The sequence below is a fragment of the Seriola dumerili genome, unplaced genomic scaffold (assembly GCF_002260705.1).
Source record: "Seriola dumerili isolate Sdu_G_001 unplaced genomic scaffold, Sdu_1.0 BDQW01000468.1, whole genome shotgun sequence".
Lineage (NCBI taxonomy): Eukaryota > Metazoa > Chordata > Actinopteri > Carangiformes > Carangidae > Seriola > Seriola dumerili.
Window position 1 is genome coordinate 425,584 of NW_019174723.1, and position 16,900 is coordinate 442,483.

Here is a 16,900-nt window from a genome sequence, read left to right on the forward strand (position 1 = left end):
GCTTAAAAATGTCATAAAAGTACAATGTGAAAGAATGCATGTCGTACAGTGTAATCAAAAGTTCAACTTCATCATTTATTATAAAAACAAGTCATTTAAAAAGTATGAGATGGAGATAAATTCACATATAAAGCTAACCAGAAATACACGAGTCAGTTAACAGGTGAAATAAAGTGCTACAGCTGAACATTTTACTGTATAACTGTTCGACTGTTCTGTGGTAACTCTTCTCAAGGCAGCACCTGCAAACTTTGTGGTCTCCCGCCAGAAATTATTCTGCGCGAGTTGTGACTAATAATGTAGTCACTGATACATTACTATAGGTGTGGGCTAACATTTTCACTCTGAGCCCACATAGTATATTTCTAAAATTTTCCATTTCAGAAGAAACATACACCTGCTACAGTTCAGAAAAGAAATAATACGTTAAGAAATAGAAAACAAAAAAACATTCCACTTTGACTCATCTCACTGCCCACTCCACTGTGCTAAGCAAAAGTAAAAGGCAGTACTGGCGGGGGGGGGGGGTTCCCACATGACCATTGAGCCACATTTTCATATTTTGCATGCCTTGTATGTTTGTCAAATGTGTGTCATAGTTGTCCTGAGGATTTCCCACATGACTCACTTTGAGGAATCTCAAAAATCAAGGTGCAGCGTGTGACTAATCACATCTGCACTCTAATATCTGTGGAGATTATACATGGGATACCCAGGCCTTGTTGCAAAACTCTTGAGGCATGTCCCAACTTGCTAAATAAGTGCTGCTGAACTATAACCAAATTTTTGCCTCATTGAAAAAAAAAAGACCTAAGTACTGTAGATATGCATTCTCAGTACTGTATTGTAGACTCCCTGGTGCTTTATCTTAACATGTATTGGGATTACTGTAGGATTACTTCACTGAAAGGGAAACCCCCTTCACTGGACTTTTTGACTATTTAAATTAAGCAATAGCAGGAAAGTCCATATAGTTCCTTCTAATGTAGAGTGGAAGAGGCTATATACCACACTGCCTTCAATGTAACAGTTTTCATTACAATAGTGCACAAAACTATTCTTATTATCTTCACAATGTATCAGACAAAGTAGTTGCCATCCATACAAAAAATTAAATAATACAGACAAAAAGTAAGAAACTTTCCTTTGATAAATCATGTTTCACCACATAAAATCATTGATTGACACAGTTCTTGCTTTGGCTGCTGCAACATAACAGGGTTATCAATGTACAAAGTCAGCAGTAAACAATAGTTAACTAAGTAGAGCAATGGAACCTGAGCAGAACAAAACATCTATTTTGGGTGGAATGTGTGGGCTCAGCATTAGCTGTCAATAAAAACCTGTCTGTAGTCAAATGTTTTGCACTGAGCTGAACACCCACCTGCACTGTACAGTACATTCATACAGAGTAACACAGCAGCTTCACTGCTCAGACGTACAGATAACTGTGCAGTGAAATTCACTCACATTTATTCAAACCCTACAGTAGCGTGGGCATCTAACAAGTCCAACTACTCTGTTTGAATGTAGTTTAGAAGTAGTTAACCAACCTTCCTCTGGTTTCAAAAGACTTTGTTGTTTAATGTAAGATGTTGTTTTGTCAAACTCAGTCTGGGTGATTTAAAACCTTCCATTGCTATTTTAGGACTACTTGATCTTTCAAGCTTAAGTGAAAGGGGGAAAAACAACCTCACTGTCTGCTATAATTTACATGATGATTAGACTGTTGACAGTCCACCTTGTTTTTTCCCTCTCAGAATTCCCCTTCCTCCAATGTGTAAATGTACTGTATCACAGAGACTGTAACCTGGAGCAAAACCTTACCTCTAACCTGACCTATCAAGGTTTTTCACAGTAGCGTAGGTTATCTGGATAAAGGAAAAAAAGGGTGGGTAAAAAAAACAACTGGGTGTACATGGTGTTGTCTTTGTTTCATTTAGAACTAAGCTAATTGGCAATACAAAGACAACATTCAAACTTGTGGCTCAGCATCACAGAGAAGGGTCACATCTTATTATTGACCTGAATTCAACTTCAATTCAATTTCTTGCCTGGTCCCTGGTCCATTCATACAATGAGCGGGTCTGAGGAGTCTTTGGAGTTCAGTGACTCTGAGCTGCTGCCTTGCTCTTGCTGGGCCTCATGAAAACTGCACTCTATGGCTCTTAAAGTCATAGGTTCATCTAAAGAAAAGACAAACAGGACAAAATCAAATATTTCTACTGTGGCTGTAATTGGCTTGATAAACATCTTGTATCATTAGTATCATTCAGGTACTGCAGTCAGAATAATCTCTTCATAATCTATCATGATGTAAAACAATACCTGTAGGGGTTCTGATTATTGGTGTTTTTCTGATCGCCTTTTCTGTCTTCTTTCTTTTCTGGAGAATTTTCACAGCCCCAGTGACGATGACGATGATGCTGAAGCTAATGAGAGCTATGCTTGTGAGCACAGATATGACCAGCCATGCTGGTTCTGCGGAACCTGATAGAAACAGCAGGAAATGATACCTGGCTTTAAAAATGTATATATAAAGATAAAAATGAAAGCACAACTTCATTACAAGAACAGAATTGTGCCTTACCAGGCGGGCTGGGGTTGTGTGTTGCATCAAGTGACACGTTACCACACACAATGTCATGGGATGCATCTCCCTGGGTATCGATATACTGACCCAGATTGGGACACCTTAGGAAAAAAAATAAAAACAATGAATTCCAAAGATTTTTCTGAGTTTTCATCACATCTGTCAGTGAGTACAATGACTACAGCAAAAGAGAGCAGGGTATAACTTACTTTTTCCAGGGTTTACACATCTGGTGAATTTGGTTATTGAAGGTTCCAACTGGACATGGTCTGCAAGAACCTGCACAGACAAGCCATTCAGATGACTTGCTTATCTTTGTAACATGTATAGTGTGTATGTGTCTCTTTGTAGTTTTACTTACGATCCTTTGTAGGTTCCTCGCCTATGCCACACGTCTTAACACAGAAGGAGCACTGGCTATTACCACAGGTGAGTCCGTCTATACAGCCACACTGTGTGTCATTTGTGGCTGTGCACGCTTTCACAAGGACCTGAGCACCTAAATATACAAAGAGATGGAAAGAGAGGTCCAAAATCTATCAATTTTTATAGATTTCTATAGTGAATTCTCAAGATTGTACACTACTGAGGAAATGTTTTTGTAATCACTAAGACACGCTAACCTACCTACACACTGTGTACATCTAGTACACTTCTGGTCTTTAGAATTCACTGTAAATGTCTCAGGTTCACAAGGGGTGCAAAGATCCTCTGGGCTCCGACCACATTGTATGACAAGGCGATTTCCTGCAAACACACACATAAGAAACATTAACTGCAATACTGTAAACCCTGTCACATAAACTGGCATTTGTTCCAATGAGATTAGCTCCTTCAATGATACAGCAGGTCTTCATACACAAGCTAATGTGAGTTTCCCCATCAAAATTTAAAAAGCTATAAAGCAGTACAGGAATGCTTTGAGAAACAGTTATTAATACAGTACTGTTTTCAATTTTAATCACACATACAAGTATCTATCACAGCTCCAGATTATTTGAATTATCAGTTGCATCATCCACGCCTTTTCTATCTGTTGTGGTATTAGCTGAAAAACCACTGAAACTAAATTTGGTTACATGCAACCACCACGGAGGAACTTCTCAAAGAATATGGAATATGACGTCTTTACATCCACAGATAAAAACACACACGCACACAACCTCTTGGCTTTTTGCTTTTATTAGATACTACGTGGAATAGTTAGAACTACTTTTTAGGTAAAAGGATAATGTTAATATATTTATATGACAGCTGTTTTTTTAAGAAAGTGAGCAGAAGGGACCTTGTCTCCTTTCCTTGCGGGATATATACGGTAAGTGTATAGTGTTTTGTTAAAAAAAACAAGTGTTGTTACCTTGATATCTTTAAACCATTTAACCCACTATAACAGCAGTGTATATATACATATACATATATATATATATATATATGTATACACACACACACACACACACACACACACAACACACACACACACACACATATATATATATATATATATATATGGAATTGAGTAATGTTCTTTTCAATTTCTCCTTTATTACTTACCTGGGTGACAGTCTTCACAGCAAACATTATCTCCTTTTGCGATCCATTTCATGCAGCCTCTGTCAGTCTGTCCGAGACTGCACAAACAGCCCTGCATGAGCAGAGAGAGTCCCATTGCCCATAGGATCACAGCCATATTGTTGTCAGCTTTCCAGCTTTGTGGAAAGGGGAGGGAAGACGTGAGGTAATCCAGTTCAAGAAATATCCCCGATATCTACTTCTTTTGTTTTTGTCTCTAAATCTGTAGATTTAGACTTAAATGCATTAAAGTCCTTAACTGTCTTCTTTACCTGAATTCTGTCTTGCTGTAATGTCCTGGTGTAAACCTCTCTGTGCTGTGGCCCATGCAGTCAAACACATAACTCACCCCACAGCCAACTGAGCCTGCTATTCATCGTCATGGGTTTTTTTATCCTCTTGAGGGGGCGTGTCTTAAATTTGTCTTCAGCGTGAGCAATGACATACAAAATGAAAGAAAGAGATAAAGGGTACATGAATGACTTTCTTCACTGAGAAGTATTTTAATTCATTGTCTGTCTTCATTGTAATCCCTACAAATTGCAAACTGTTACGTGCCTGTAACATGATTTCTCATTTTAGTCATTTTATATAGATGGAGCTTATTTCCTTCAGTGAAAATCAATATATGATACGAAGTTATAGTTTTAAAAAAACATCAGTCGATCAGTTTGCAATTATTTGTTCTTTTCCTCTTCCTCCTCATAAAGAACCAGCTTTGGATGACTGATTTTATTGCTTAGTTATTAAATCAGTTGCACTCCGCTTATTTAAATAATGACTAACTAGAAAGATAACAATTCTCCAGGAGTTCACATTGTTGCTTTTTCTAAGAAGTGCAGCCTGACAGACTTTCCACAATAAGGTGCTTATTTAAAGCTTTAAATAACAAAATGGTATTGTTGCTGTTGCTGATATGCCAGACTTCCAACTTGTCCAAATGTAGGAATTAAAAACATTGCCTGGTTTTATTTTTGAATTGACTGTTACCCTCAAAGCGACCATTCTAGTCACAACTCTGACGTATGGCTGGGCAAACTACTGTCACAAATGGGTGTAAATTAAGTTGTTACACGTATCATTGCTGTACTGTAACTTTCTTATGTACTGGTACTGCAGTTACACATTTTACTACTTTTGGAAAGGCAAAATTTATAGTAGCCTAGTTACCAACAAAGAGACAATAGCTTTTATGTTTATTTTGAACCTGATGTGTAAAATTCACTGTACTTAAATCTGAAGTATTTTTCTGAAGTTTGATCTGCATGGTTTTGGTAAACAAAGTATGAGCTGATGTCATTGTGAGGAGGGACTTTCCTGCTTGTTTGAAAATCCTATCATTATATCAGGTTATGCATTAAATAAGACCTATGAAAACCCACAAAACCAATATGGTATTGTTACTGAGTCCATTAAATCCCTAACGTCTCAACTGGGACTGATGCTGATGAGTCATGTTGGAGATGACATTATTATTAAGTTATCAATGCAAAATGTCACAAGCTTATTTAAAGGGCATGGGGAAATAAAAAAAACTCCCCCTTTGCTCCCTTTGACCACTTGCTGTTATTATGTCTGATGATAAACACTGTTGATTCCCAGTGTTGGAAACCACTAGAACACCAGGGACAGGGACACTGGAAACTGAAACCAAAAGTACAGTTGAAAGAATGACAATCAGTCATGCAATGCTAAACTGAAAGTGGAGCTTTTAAAAGATAAATTATCAATTGGGTCCCTTTACTTCAATTATTCATAGTGTGTCAATTCCCAAAACAAGTTTATGGCATTTATTTCCTTTGAAAAAGGAAGTGGTGTTTCCTGACAGTAAATGATTTGCCTGTTGGAAAACAGGGGAAATTGGCTGAGTAATGATGAGATGGTAGGTGACTATATCACAGTCCAACACGTATATGTCATTTGATGATTGTGTATTTTATCGTGTGACTCAGGTCACACTTAAAAAATAGGAACTTAAAAAGACACATCAAAACCACAAGATCAGACTGCTGTGTCATGTTTCTTCTGTATCATGATCCATATATGTATATTTGAGTGACATTTGGCAGATTTTGCCTTTGACATTTTAAGGCATCGTTCTGAGCCTACCACAGTTCGCCTACTGTAAGAGCAGATACATGTTACATGAGACTGTGATGTCAAAAGTCAGCACCTCATCTGCCTACGCATGCTTGGCCAAGAAACACCTCCCACACTTACCCTTCAACCCAAGGGCGTATCTGAAGTCTCACGTCATGTCAGTATATCACAGTGGTACATAACATCACCAGAAAAATGTCATCTGATGTTGTTTTACCATGTTAGCTAACATTAACTAGCAAACTAACCCTGGCTTCTGTCGTCTATAGACTAGCTGTGAGGTTGCTAAAAGGAGTAAACATGAAATGTAAGAACGTATGAGATGAATTTCTGTGGAAAAATCCGATGAAAATGTCACCATGAATACTATGATTTTTTATGCCTTATCCTGATGCAATTTTGTGCCTTAAATGTTATGCCTTTTTAATTATTGTTATACTATGATGTTTTTGTGCCTTACAATGATGTCTTATGCTTTATTACACTATAAATGTTTTATGCCTTACTATACCATGACTTTTTAATCCTAACTATACTAATACTTTTTTATCCCTTATTATACTATGTTGTTTTTTTGCCTTTTTATGACTTACAACACTGAGACGTTTTTATGTTGTTCTTATGCCATTTTTCTCCTTCCAATATTATGACTTTTATATGAGTTTTTAATTATTACTATACTATGTCGTTTTTGATTTTTTATGCCTTATAATACTGTGACATTTTTTGACATATTTTGAAAAAATAACCTTTATTTTTATTTTTAACTCGAGCTCACGGCCAAACCGTAAAAAGGAGACAAATAATTCTTTCTGAAAATGTAGACATAGTTGTTGGGATTCATAAAATGTAACTTTGACAGGCAGGGTCTGCACAAAATTTAAATGGGGGTGCCGAGTCCGGCAGCAATACCTGTCTCACTCTCATTGACACCTAATGTAATCGGCTTTTTTTTTCAAAAGAATCTCACTCTGTCTTCGTACTGAGCTTACTCACTCATTTTAAGGAATATCTGAATAAAATAGAGACTGTAAGAAACTTCTGGCTTCAGTGTCTGTCACGTTGTTTTTGGTTTTTGAAAAGAAGTAACGGTTTTCTCATAATTTGCAATTGTTTTAAGCCATGTAGAAGCCAAATTCTGGGCAGATTTTCACATTGCCATGGCAACAGCAGCTCCTGACCTGTGTGCGTGTGTGCGTGCCTAGCAACCAGATAACCAACTCTCCAAGCTCCGCTAGCTTTACATTAGCCGCATGTTAGGTCTTAAATTACATTTAATTAGGTCTTAAATATGTAAGTCCATTTATTGCTTCCTTTGTTGCTTTTCTTTTTGTTTTGTTAAATGAGTGAATGAAGTTGTGACGGTCTACGCTGAGACAGAGGAGAGGAGAAGCTACTAGCCTTCTCTCGCTGTCACTTCTAGTCGCGTTGCTCTCCTCCCCAGTAATGTTAAATTTAGCACCGAAAAAAACGTAATAGTGGTAATTTAAATAGCGGTTCATGGGATTTAGTAACCCTCTGTCCTTTTTTGGACATTTTCTTCACTTTTCTTTTTTGATTTGCTGATCATTTTGGCTGTGTTACAGCTGAAGGTATGGATTTCTGCAAGAAAGTGTCTTTTTTGACATATTTTTAAAATCTAATGTCAGTTACTGTTACAGGTCTATTATACACTGGTAACACATTTTGTACCCTCTGGGGTTCCTTGTGTCCAAAAAAGGACACACAAAGAAAATGCTATAAAATCATCATATATCAATATTTTTTTCTGCTTTTTTTTGCATACATCTCTTAAACCACTTCAGTTCTGCTCAAACCTACCAAATGTTTATTAGTTTTCAGGATTTTAACCCTTTAAATGCCAGTTTGAAGACATGTTGCCTCTTGTTTTATTAAAAAAAACAACACAGAATATGAGATATTTCCCAAATAATACATGATGGAGGGATGTGACATTGTTTTATTGAGTCTTTTATATCAAGACATTTCTCAAAACCAGAATATGATCAGGGTGACTTTTGAACACTGGAAATAAATCATGTACTCATCCCGGCAGTAGCCCCCGTGGCACTCAAAATTTCCCTGGAATTTTCTAGTTTCATATTATGCCTAGTATGACGTTTGTATGACCTTTTATGCTTGTATATAGTATTGTGTTTTTTGGCATTTTTAAGCCTTACTATACAATGACATTATTATGGCATGCAATACAAGAGATTCATAATGGGGCAGCTTGTGGTAGAATGGTTGAAACAGCTACCCTTCTTTCAGTAGATTGTGGGTTCAATTCCCAGAAAGGTGCTTTACTGTCATATACCTCATTTTTTTAATTTTAACACCACACTATACTATGAAATTTTTTAGCATTTTTATGCCTTACTTTACTTTCTCATTTGATGCCTGACCACACTGTGACGCTTTTATGAACTTTTATGCCTTAATATACTATGATGTATTTTTGACATTTTATGACGTTTCTTTTGGCATTTTTATGCCATAGTATACTTTGACATTTTTTTTTGCATTTTTATGCCTTACTTTACTATGTCATTTCATGCCTGACCATACTTTGACGTTTTTATGACCTTTTATGCCTTATTATACTATGATGTATTTTTGACGTTTTATGCCATACTATGACGTTTTTTGTTTTTTTTATGCCTAATTATATTATTTCATCTCATGCCTTGCAGTACTATGACGTTTTTATGACCTTTTATGCCTTATTATACTATGATGTATTTTTGACGTTTTATGCCATACTATACTATGATGTTTTTTTAGCATTTTTGTGCCTTACTTTACTATGTCATTAGATGCTTGACCATACTGTGACATTTTTAAGACCTTTTATGCTTTAATATACTATGATATATTTTTGACGTTTTATGCTATACTATACTATGACGTTTTTTGGCATTTTTATACCATACTATAATTAGATGTTTTTTGGCATTTTTATGCCTTACTATATTATCTCATTTGATGCCTGACCATACTGTGACATTTTTAAGACCTTTTATGCTTTAATATACTATGATATATTTTTGTCGTTTTATGCCATACTATACTATGACGTTTTTTGGCATTTTTATGCCATACTATACTATGATGTTTTTTTAGCATTTTTATGCCTTACTATACTATCGAATTTGATGCCTGACCATACTATGACGTTTTTATGACCTTTTATGCTTTAATATACTATGATATATTTTTGACGTTTTATGCCATACTATACTATGACGTTTTTTGGCATTTTTATACCATACTATACTTTTACGTTTGTTTAGCATTTTTATGCCTTACTATACTATCGAATTTGATGCGTGACCATACTATGACGTTTTTATGACCTTTTATGCCTTAATATTCTATGATATATTTTTGACATTTTATGCTATACTATACTATGACGTTTTTTGGCATTTTTATGCCTTACTATACTATCTGATTTGATGCCTGACCATACTATGACGTTTTTATGACCTTTTATGCCTTAATATTCTATGATGGATTTTTTTTTTTTTTTAAGTATATTTTTTTGGGCTTTTTATGCCTTTATTGATAGTGCAGTAAAGAGAGACAGGAAATGGGGAGGCAGAGAGAGGGGGAATGAGATGCAGCAATGGTTGTCCGATGCGGGACTCGAACAAGTGACAACTGCAGCGAGGACTGTAGTCTCTACACATGGGGCGCCTGCTTAGACAACTACGCCACATGATGCCCCATATGATGGATTTTTGACGTTTTATGCCATACTATACTATGACGTTTTTAGGCATTTTTATACCATAATATAGTTAGAAGTTTTTTGGCATTTTTATGCGTTACTATACTATCGGATTTGATGCCTGACCATACTGTGACATTTTTTTGACCTTTTTTGCTTTAATATACTATAATGTATTTTTCACATTTATGCCATACTATACTATGACGTTTTTTTTGGCATTTTTATACCATACTAAAGTTAGAAGGTTTTTGGCATTTTTATGCCTTACTATACTATCTGATTTGATGCCTGACATACTATGATGTTTTTATGACCTTTTATGCCTTAATATGCTGTGATGGATTTTTGACGTTTTATGCCATACTATACTATGACGTTTTTTGGCATTTTTATACCATAATATAGTTAGAAGTTTTTTGGCATTTTTATGCCTTACTATACTATCGGATTTGATACCTGACCATACTATGACGTTTTTATGACCTTTTATGCTTTAATATACTATAATATATTTTTGACATTTTATACCATACTATACTATGACGTTTTTTTGGCATTTTTATGCCCTACTATAGTTAGATGTTTTTTGGCATTTTTATGCCTTACTATACTATCGGATTTGATGCCTGTACATACTATGACGTTTTTATGACCTTTTATGCCTTAATATTCTATGATGGATTTTTGACGTTTTATGCCATACTATACTATGACGTTTTTTGGCATTTTTATACCATAATATAGGTAGAAGTTTTTTGGCATTTTTATGCCTTACTATACATACGGATTTGATGCCTGACCATACTATGATGTTTTTATGACCTTTTATGCCTTAATATACTATAATGTATTTTTGACATTTTATACCATACTATACTATGACGTTTTTTGGCATTTTTATACCATGATATAGTTAGAAGGTTTTTGGCTTTTCTATGCCTTACTATACTATCGGATTTGATTCCTGACCATACTATGACGTTCTTATGACCTTTTATGCCTTAATATTCTATGATGGATTTTTGACGTTTTATGCCATACTATACTATGACGTTTTTTGGCATTTTTATGCCATAGTATACTTTGACGTTTTTTTAGCATTTTTATGCCTTACTTTACTATGTCATTAGATGCCTGACCATACTGTGACATTTTTTTGACCTTTTTTGCTTTAATATACTATAATGTATTTTTCACATTTATGCCATACTATACTATGACGTTTTTTTTGGCATTTTTATACCATACTAAAGTTAGATGTTTTTTGGCTTTTCTATGCCTTACCATACTATCTGATTTGATGCCTGACATACTATGATGTTTTTATGACCTTTTATGCCTTAATATGCTGTGATGGATTTTTGACGTTTTATGCCATACTATACTATGACGTTTTTTGGCATTTTTATACCATAATATAGTTAGAAGTTTTTTGGCATTTTTATGCCTTACTATACTATCGGATTTGATGCCTGACCATACTATGACGTTTTTATGACCTTTTATGCCTTAATATTCTATGATGGATTTTTTACATTTTATGCCATACTATACTATGACGTTTTTTGGCATTTTTATACCATAATATAGTTAGAAGTTTTTTGGCATTTTTATGCCTTACTATACTATCGGATTTGATGCCTGACCATACTATGACGTTTTTATGACCTTTTATGCCTTAATATTCTATGATGGATTTTTGACGTTTTATGCCATACTATACTATGACGTTTTTTGGCATTTTTATACCATAATATAGTTAGAAGTTTTTTGGCATTTTTATGCCTTACTATACTATCGGATTTGATGCCTGACCATACTATGACGTTTTTATGACCTTTTATGCTTTAATATACTATAATGTATTTTTGACATTTTATACCATACTATACTATGACGTTTTTTTGGCATTTTTATGCCCTACTATAGTTAGATGTTTTTTGGCATTTTTATGCCTTACTATACTATCGGATTTGATGCCTGACCATACTATGACGTTTTTATGACCTTTTATGCCTTAATATTCTATGATGGATTTTTGACATTTTATGCCATACTATACTATGACGTTTTTTGGCATTTTTATACCATAATATAGTTAGAAGTTTTTTGGCATTTTTATGCCTTACTATACTATCGGATTTGATGCCTGACCATACTATGACGTTTTTATGACCTTTTATGCCTTAATATTCTATGATGGATTTTTGACGTTTTATGCCATACTATACTATGACGTTTTTTGGCATTTTTATACCATAATATAGTTAGAAGTTTTTTGGCATTTTTATGCCTTACTATACTATCGGATTTGATGCCTGACCATACTATGACGTTTTTATGACCTTTTATGCCTTAATATTCTATGATGGATTTTTTTTTTTTTTTTAAGTATATTTCTTTGGGCTTTTTATGCCTTTATTGATAGTGCAGTAAAGACAGAAAGGAAATGGGGAGGCAGAGAGAGGGGGAATGAGATGCAGCAAAGGCTGTCCGATGCGGGACTCGAACCAGGGACACCTGCAGCAAGCAACTGTAGCCTCTACACATGGGGTGCCTGCTTAGACCACTACGCCACATGATGCCCCATATGAGGGATTTTTGACGTTTTATGCCATACTATACTATGTCGTTTTTAGGCATTTCTATACCATAATATAGTTAGAAGTTTTTTGGCATTTTTATGCCTTACTATACTATCGGATTTGATGCCTGACCATACTGTGACATTTTTCTGACCTTTTATGCTTTAATATACTATAATATATTTTTGACATTTTATACCATACTATACTATGACGTTTTTTTGGAATTTTTATACCATACTATAGTTCGATGTTTCTTGGCGTTTTTATGCCTTACTATACTATCTGATTTGATGCCTGACATACTATGATGTTTTTATGACCTTTTATGCCTTAATATGCTGTGATGTATTTTTGACGTTTTATGCCATACTATACTATGACGTTTTTTGGCATTTTTATACCATAATATAGTTAGAAGTTTTTTGGCATTTTTATGCCTTACTATACTATCGGATTTGATGCCTGACCATACTATGACGTTTTCATGACCTTTTATGCCTTAATATTCTATGATGGATTTTTTTTTTTTTTTTAAGTATATTTCTTTGGGCTTTTTATGCCTTTATTGATAGTGCAGTAAAGACAGAAAGGAAATGGGGAGGCAGAGAGAGGGGGAATGAGATGCAGCAAAGGCTGTCCGATGCGGGACTCGAACCAGGGACACCTGCAGCAAGCAACTGTAGCCTCTACACATGGGGTGCCTGCTTAGACCACTACGCCACATGATGCCCCATATGAGGGATTTTTGACGTTTTATGCCATACTATACTATGTCGTTTTTAGGCATTTCTATACCATAATATAGTTAGAAGTTTTTTGGCATTTTTATGCCTTACTATACTATCGGATTTGATGCCTGACCATACTGTGACATTTTTCTGACCTTTTATGCTTTAATATACTATAATGTATTTTTGACATTTTATACCATACTATACTATGACGTTTTTTTGGAATTTTTATACCATACTATAGTTCGATGTTTCTTGGCGTTTTTATGCCTTACTATACTATCTGATTTGATGCCTGACATACTATGATGTTTTTATGACCTTTTATGCCTTAATATGCTGTGATGTATTTTTGACGTTTTATGCCATACTATACTATGACGTTTTTTGGCATTTTTATACCATAATATAGTTAGAAGTTTTTTGGCATTTTTATGCCTTACTATACTATCGGATTTGATGCCTGACCATACTATGACGTTTTCATGACCTTTTATGCCTTAATATTCTATGATGGATTTTTTTTTTTTTTTTAAGTATATTTCTTTGGGCTTTTTATGCCTTTATTGATAGTGCAGTAAAGACAGAAAGGAAATGGGGAGGCAGAGAGAGGGGGAATGAGATGCAGCAAAGGCTGTCCGATGCGGGACTCGAACCAGGGACACCTGCAGCAAGCAACTGTAGCCTCTACACATGGGGTGCCTGCTTAGACCACTACGCCACATGATGCCCCATATGAGGGATTTTTGACGTTTTATGCCATACTATACTATGTCGTTTTTAGGCATTTCTATACCATAATATAGTTAGAAGTTTTTTGGCATTTTTATGCCTTACTATACTATCGGATTTGATGCCTGACCATACTGTGACATTTTTCTGACCTTTTATGCTTTAATATACTATAATGTATTTTTGACATTTTATACCATACTATACTATGACGTTTTTTTGGAATTTTTATACCATACTATAGTTCGATGTTTCTTGGCGTTTTTATGCCTTACTATACTATCTGATTTGATGCCTGACATACTATGATGTTTTTATGACCTTTTATGCCTTAATATGCTGTGATGTATTTTTGACGTTTTATGCCATACTATACTATGACGTTTTTTGGCATTTTTATACCATAATATAGTTAGAAGTTTTTTGGCATTTTTATGCCTTACTATACTATCGGATTTGATGCCTGACCATACTATGACGTTTTCATGACCTTTTATGCCTTAATATTCTATGATGGATTTTTTTTTTTTTTTTAAGTATATTTCTTTGGGCTTTTTATGCCTTTATTGATAGTGCAGTAAAGACAGAAAGGAAATGGGGAGGCAGAGAGAGGGGGAATGAGATGCAGCAAAGGCTGTCCGATGCGGGACTCGAACCAGGGACACCTGCAGCAAGCAACTGTAGCCTCTACACATGGGGTGCCTGCTTAGACCACTACGCCACATGATGCCCCATATGAGGGATTTTTGACGTTTTATGCCATACTATACTATGTCGTTTTTAGGCATTTCTATACCATAATATAGTTAGAAGTTTTTTGGCATTTTTATGCCTTACTATACTATCGGATTTGATGCCTGACCATACTGTGACATTTTTCTGACCTTTTATGCTTTAATATACTATAATGTATTTTTGACATTTTATACCATACTATACTATGACGTTTTTTTGGAATTTTTATACCATACTATAGTTCGATGTTTCTTGGCGTTTTTATGCCTTACTATACTATCTGATTTGATGCCTGACATACTATGATGTTTTTATGACCTTTTATGCCTTAATATGCTGTGATGTATTTTTGACGTTTTATGCCATACTATACTATGACGTTTTTTGGCATTTTTATACCATAATATAGTTAGAAGTTTTTTGGCATTTTTATGCCTTACTATACTATCGGATTTGATGCCTGACCATACTATGACGTTTTCATGACCTTTTATGCCTTAATATTCTATGATGGATTTTTTTTTTTTTTTTAAGTATATTTCTTTGGGCTTTTTATGCCTTTATTGATAGTGCAGTAAAGACAGAAAGGAAATGGGGAGGCAGAGAGAGGGGGAATGAGATGCAGCAAAGGCTGTCCGATGCGGGACTCGAACCAGGGACACCTGCAGCAAGCAACTGTAGCCTCTACACATGGGGTGCCTGCTTAGACCACTACGCCACATGATGCCCCATATGAGGGATTTTTGACGTTTTATGCCATACTATACTATGTCGTTTTTAGGCATTTCTATACCATAATATAGTTAGAAGTTTTTTGGCATTTTTATGCCTTACTATACTATCGGATTTGATGCCTGACCATACTGTGACATTTTTCTGACCTTTTATGCTTTAATATACTATAATGTATTTTTGACATTTTATACCATACTATACTATGACGTTTTTTTGGAATTTTTATACCATACTATAGTTCGATGTTTCTTGGCGTTTTTATGCCTTACTATACTATCTGATTTGATGCCTGACATACTATGATGTTTTTATGACCTTTTATGCCTTAATATGCTGTGATGTATTTTTGACGTTTTATGCCATACTATACTATGACGTTTTTTGGCATTTTTATACCATAATATAGTTAGAAGTTTTTTGGCATTTTTATGCCTTACTATACTATCGGATTTGATGCCTGACCATACTATGACGTTTTCATGACCTTTTATGCCTTAATATTCTATGATGGATTTTTTTTTTTTTTTTAAGTATATTTCTTTGGGCTTTTTATGCCTTTATTGATAGTGCAGTAAAGACAGAAAGGAAATGGGGAGGCAGAGAGAGGGGGAATGAGATGCAGCAAAGGCTGTCCGATGCGGGACTCGAACCAGGGACACCTGCAGCAAGCAACTGTAGCCTCTACACATGGGGTGCCTGCTTAGACCACTACGCCACATGATGCCCCATATGAGGGATTTTTGACGTTTTATGCCATACTATACTATGTCGTTTTTAGGCATTTCTATACCATAATATAGTTAGAAGTTTTTTGGCATTTTTATGCCTTACTATACTATCGGATTTGATGCCTGACCATACTGTGACATTTTTCTGACCTTTTATGCTTTAATATACTATAATGTATTTTTGACATTTTATACCATACTATACTATTACGTTTTTTGGCATTTTTATACCATAATATAGTTAGAAGTTTTCTGGCATTTTTATGCCTTACTATACATACGGATGTGATGCCTGACCATACTATGATGTTTTTATGACCTTTTATGCATTAATATACTATAATGTTTTTTTGACATTTTATACCATACTATACTATGACGTTTTTTTGGCATTTTTATACCATACTAAAGTTAGATGTTTTTTGGCTTTTCTATGCCTTACTATATTATCTGATTTGATGCCTGACATACTATGATGTTTTTATGACCTATTATTCCTTAATATGCTGTGATGGATTTTTGACGTTTTATGCCATACTATACTATGACGTTTTTTGGCATTTTTATACCATAATATAGTTAGAAGTTTTCTGGCATTTTTATACCTTTCTATACTATCGGATTTGATGCCTGACCATACTATGACGTTTTTA

General features: G+C 34.8%; 1 protein-coding gene across 1 annotated transcript; it reads right to left on the reverse strand.

Moving 5' to 3' along the window:
* Positions 1-3: 3 nt before the first annotated feature.
* Positions 4-4,455, reverse strand: LOC111235018 (tumor necrosis factor receptor superfamily member 9-like). The gene is made up of 8 exons (XM_022763302.1): positions 4,435-4,455; positions 4,145-4,299; positions 3,221-3,340; positions 2,955-3,092; positions 2,803-2,872; positions 2,591-2,694; positions 2,329-2,490; positions 4-2,186 (listed from the first exon to the last, which is right to left on the reverse strand). Exons 2-8 carry the CDS (start codon positions 4,278-4,280, stop codon positions 2,071-2,073), a joined length of 846 nt encoding a protein of 281 aa, XP_022619023.1. The 5' UTR covers positions 4,281-4,299; positions 4,435-4,455; the 3' UTR covers positions 4-2,070.
* Positions 4,456-16,900: the final 12,445 nt, after the last annotated feature.

What these genes read in the sequence shown, in the direction of transcription:
- LOC111235018 (XM_022763302.1), bottom strand. Translation starts at nt 4,280, where the DNA reads ATGGCTGTGATCCTATGGGCAATGGGACTCTCTCTGCTCATGCAGGGC. An exon ending in TAGATGTACACAGTGTGTAG is followed by an intron (nt 3,093 to 3,220) that starts GTAGGTTAGCGT and finishes TTGTATATTTAG; the next exon opens with GTGCTCAGGTCCTTGTGAAA. An exon ending in ACACAACCCCAGCCCGCCTG is followed by an intron (nt 2,491 to 2,590) that starts GTAAGGCACAAT and finishes TGTTTCTATCAG; the next exon opens with GTTCCGCAGAACCAGCATGG.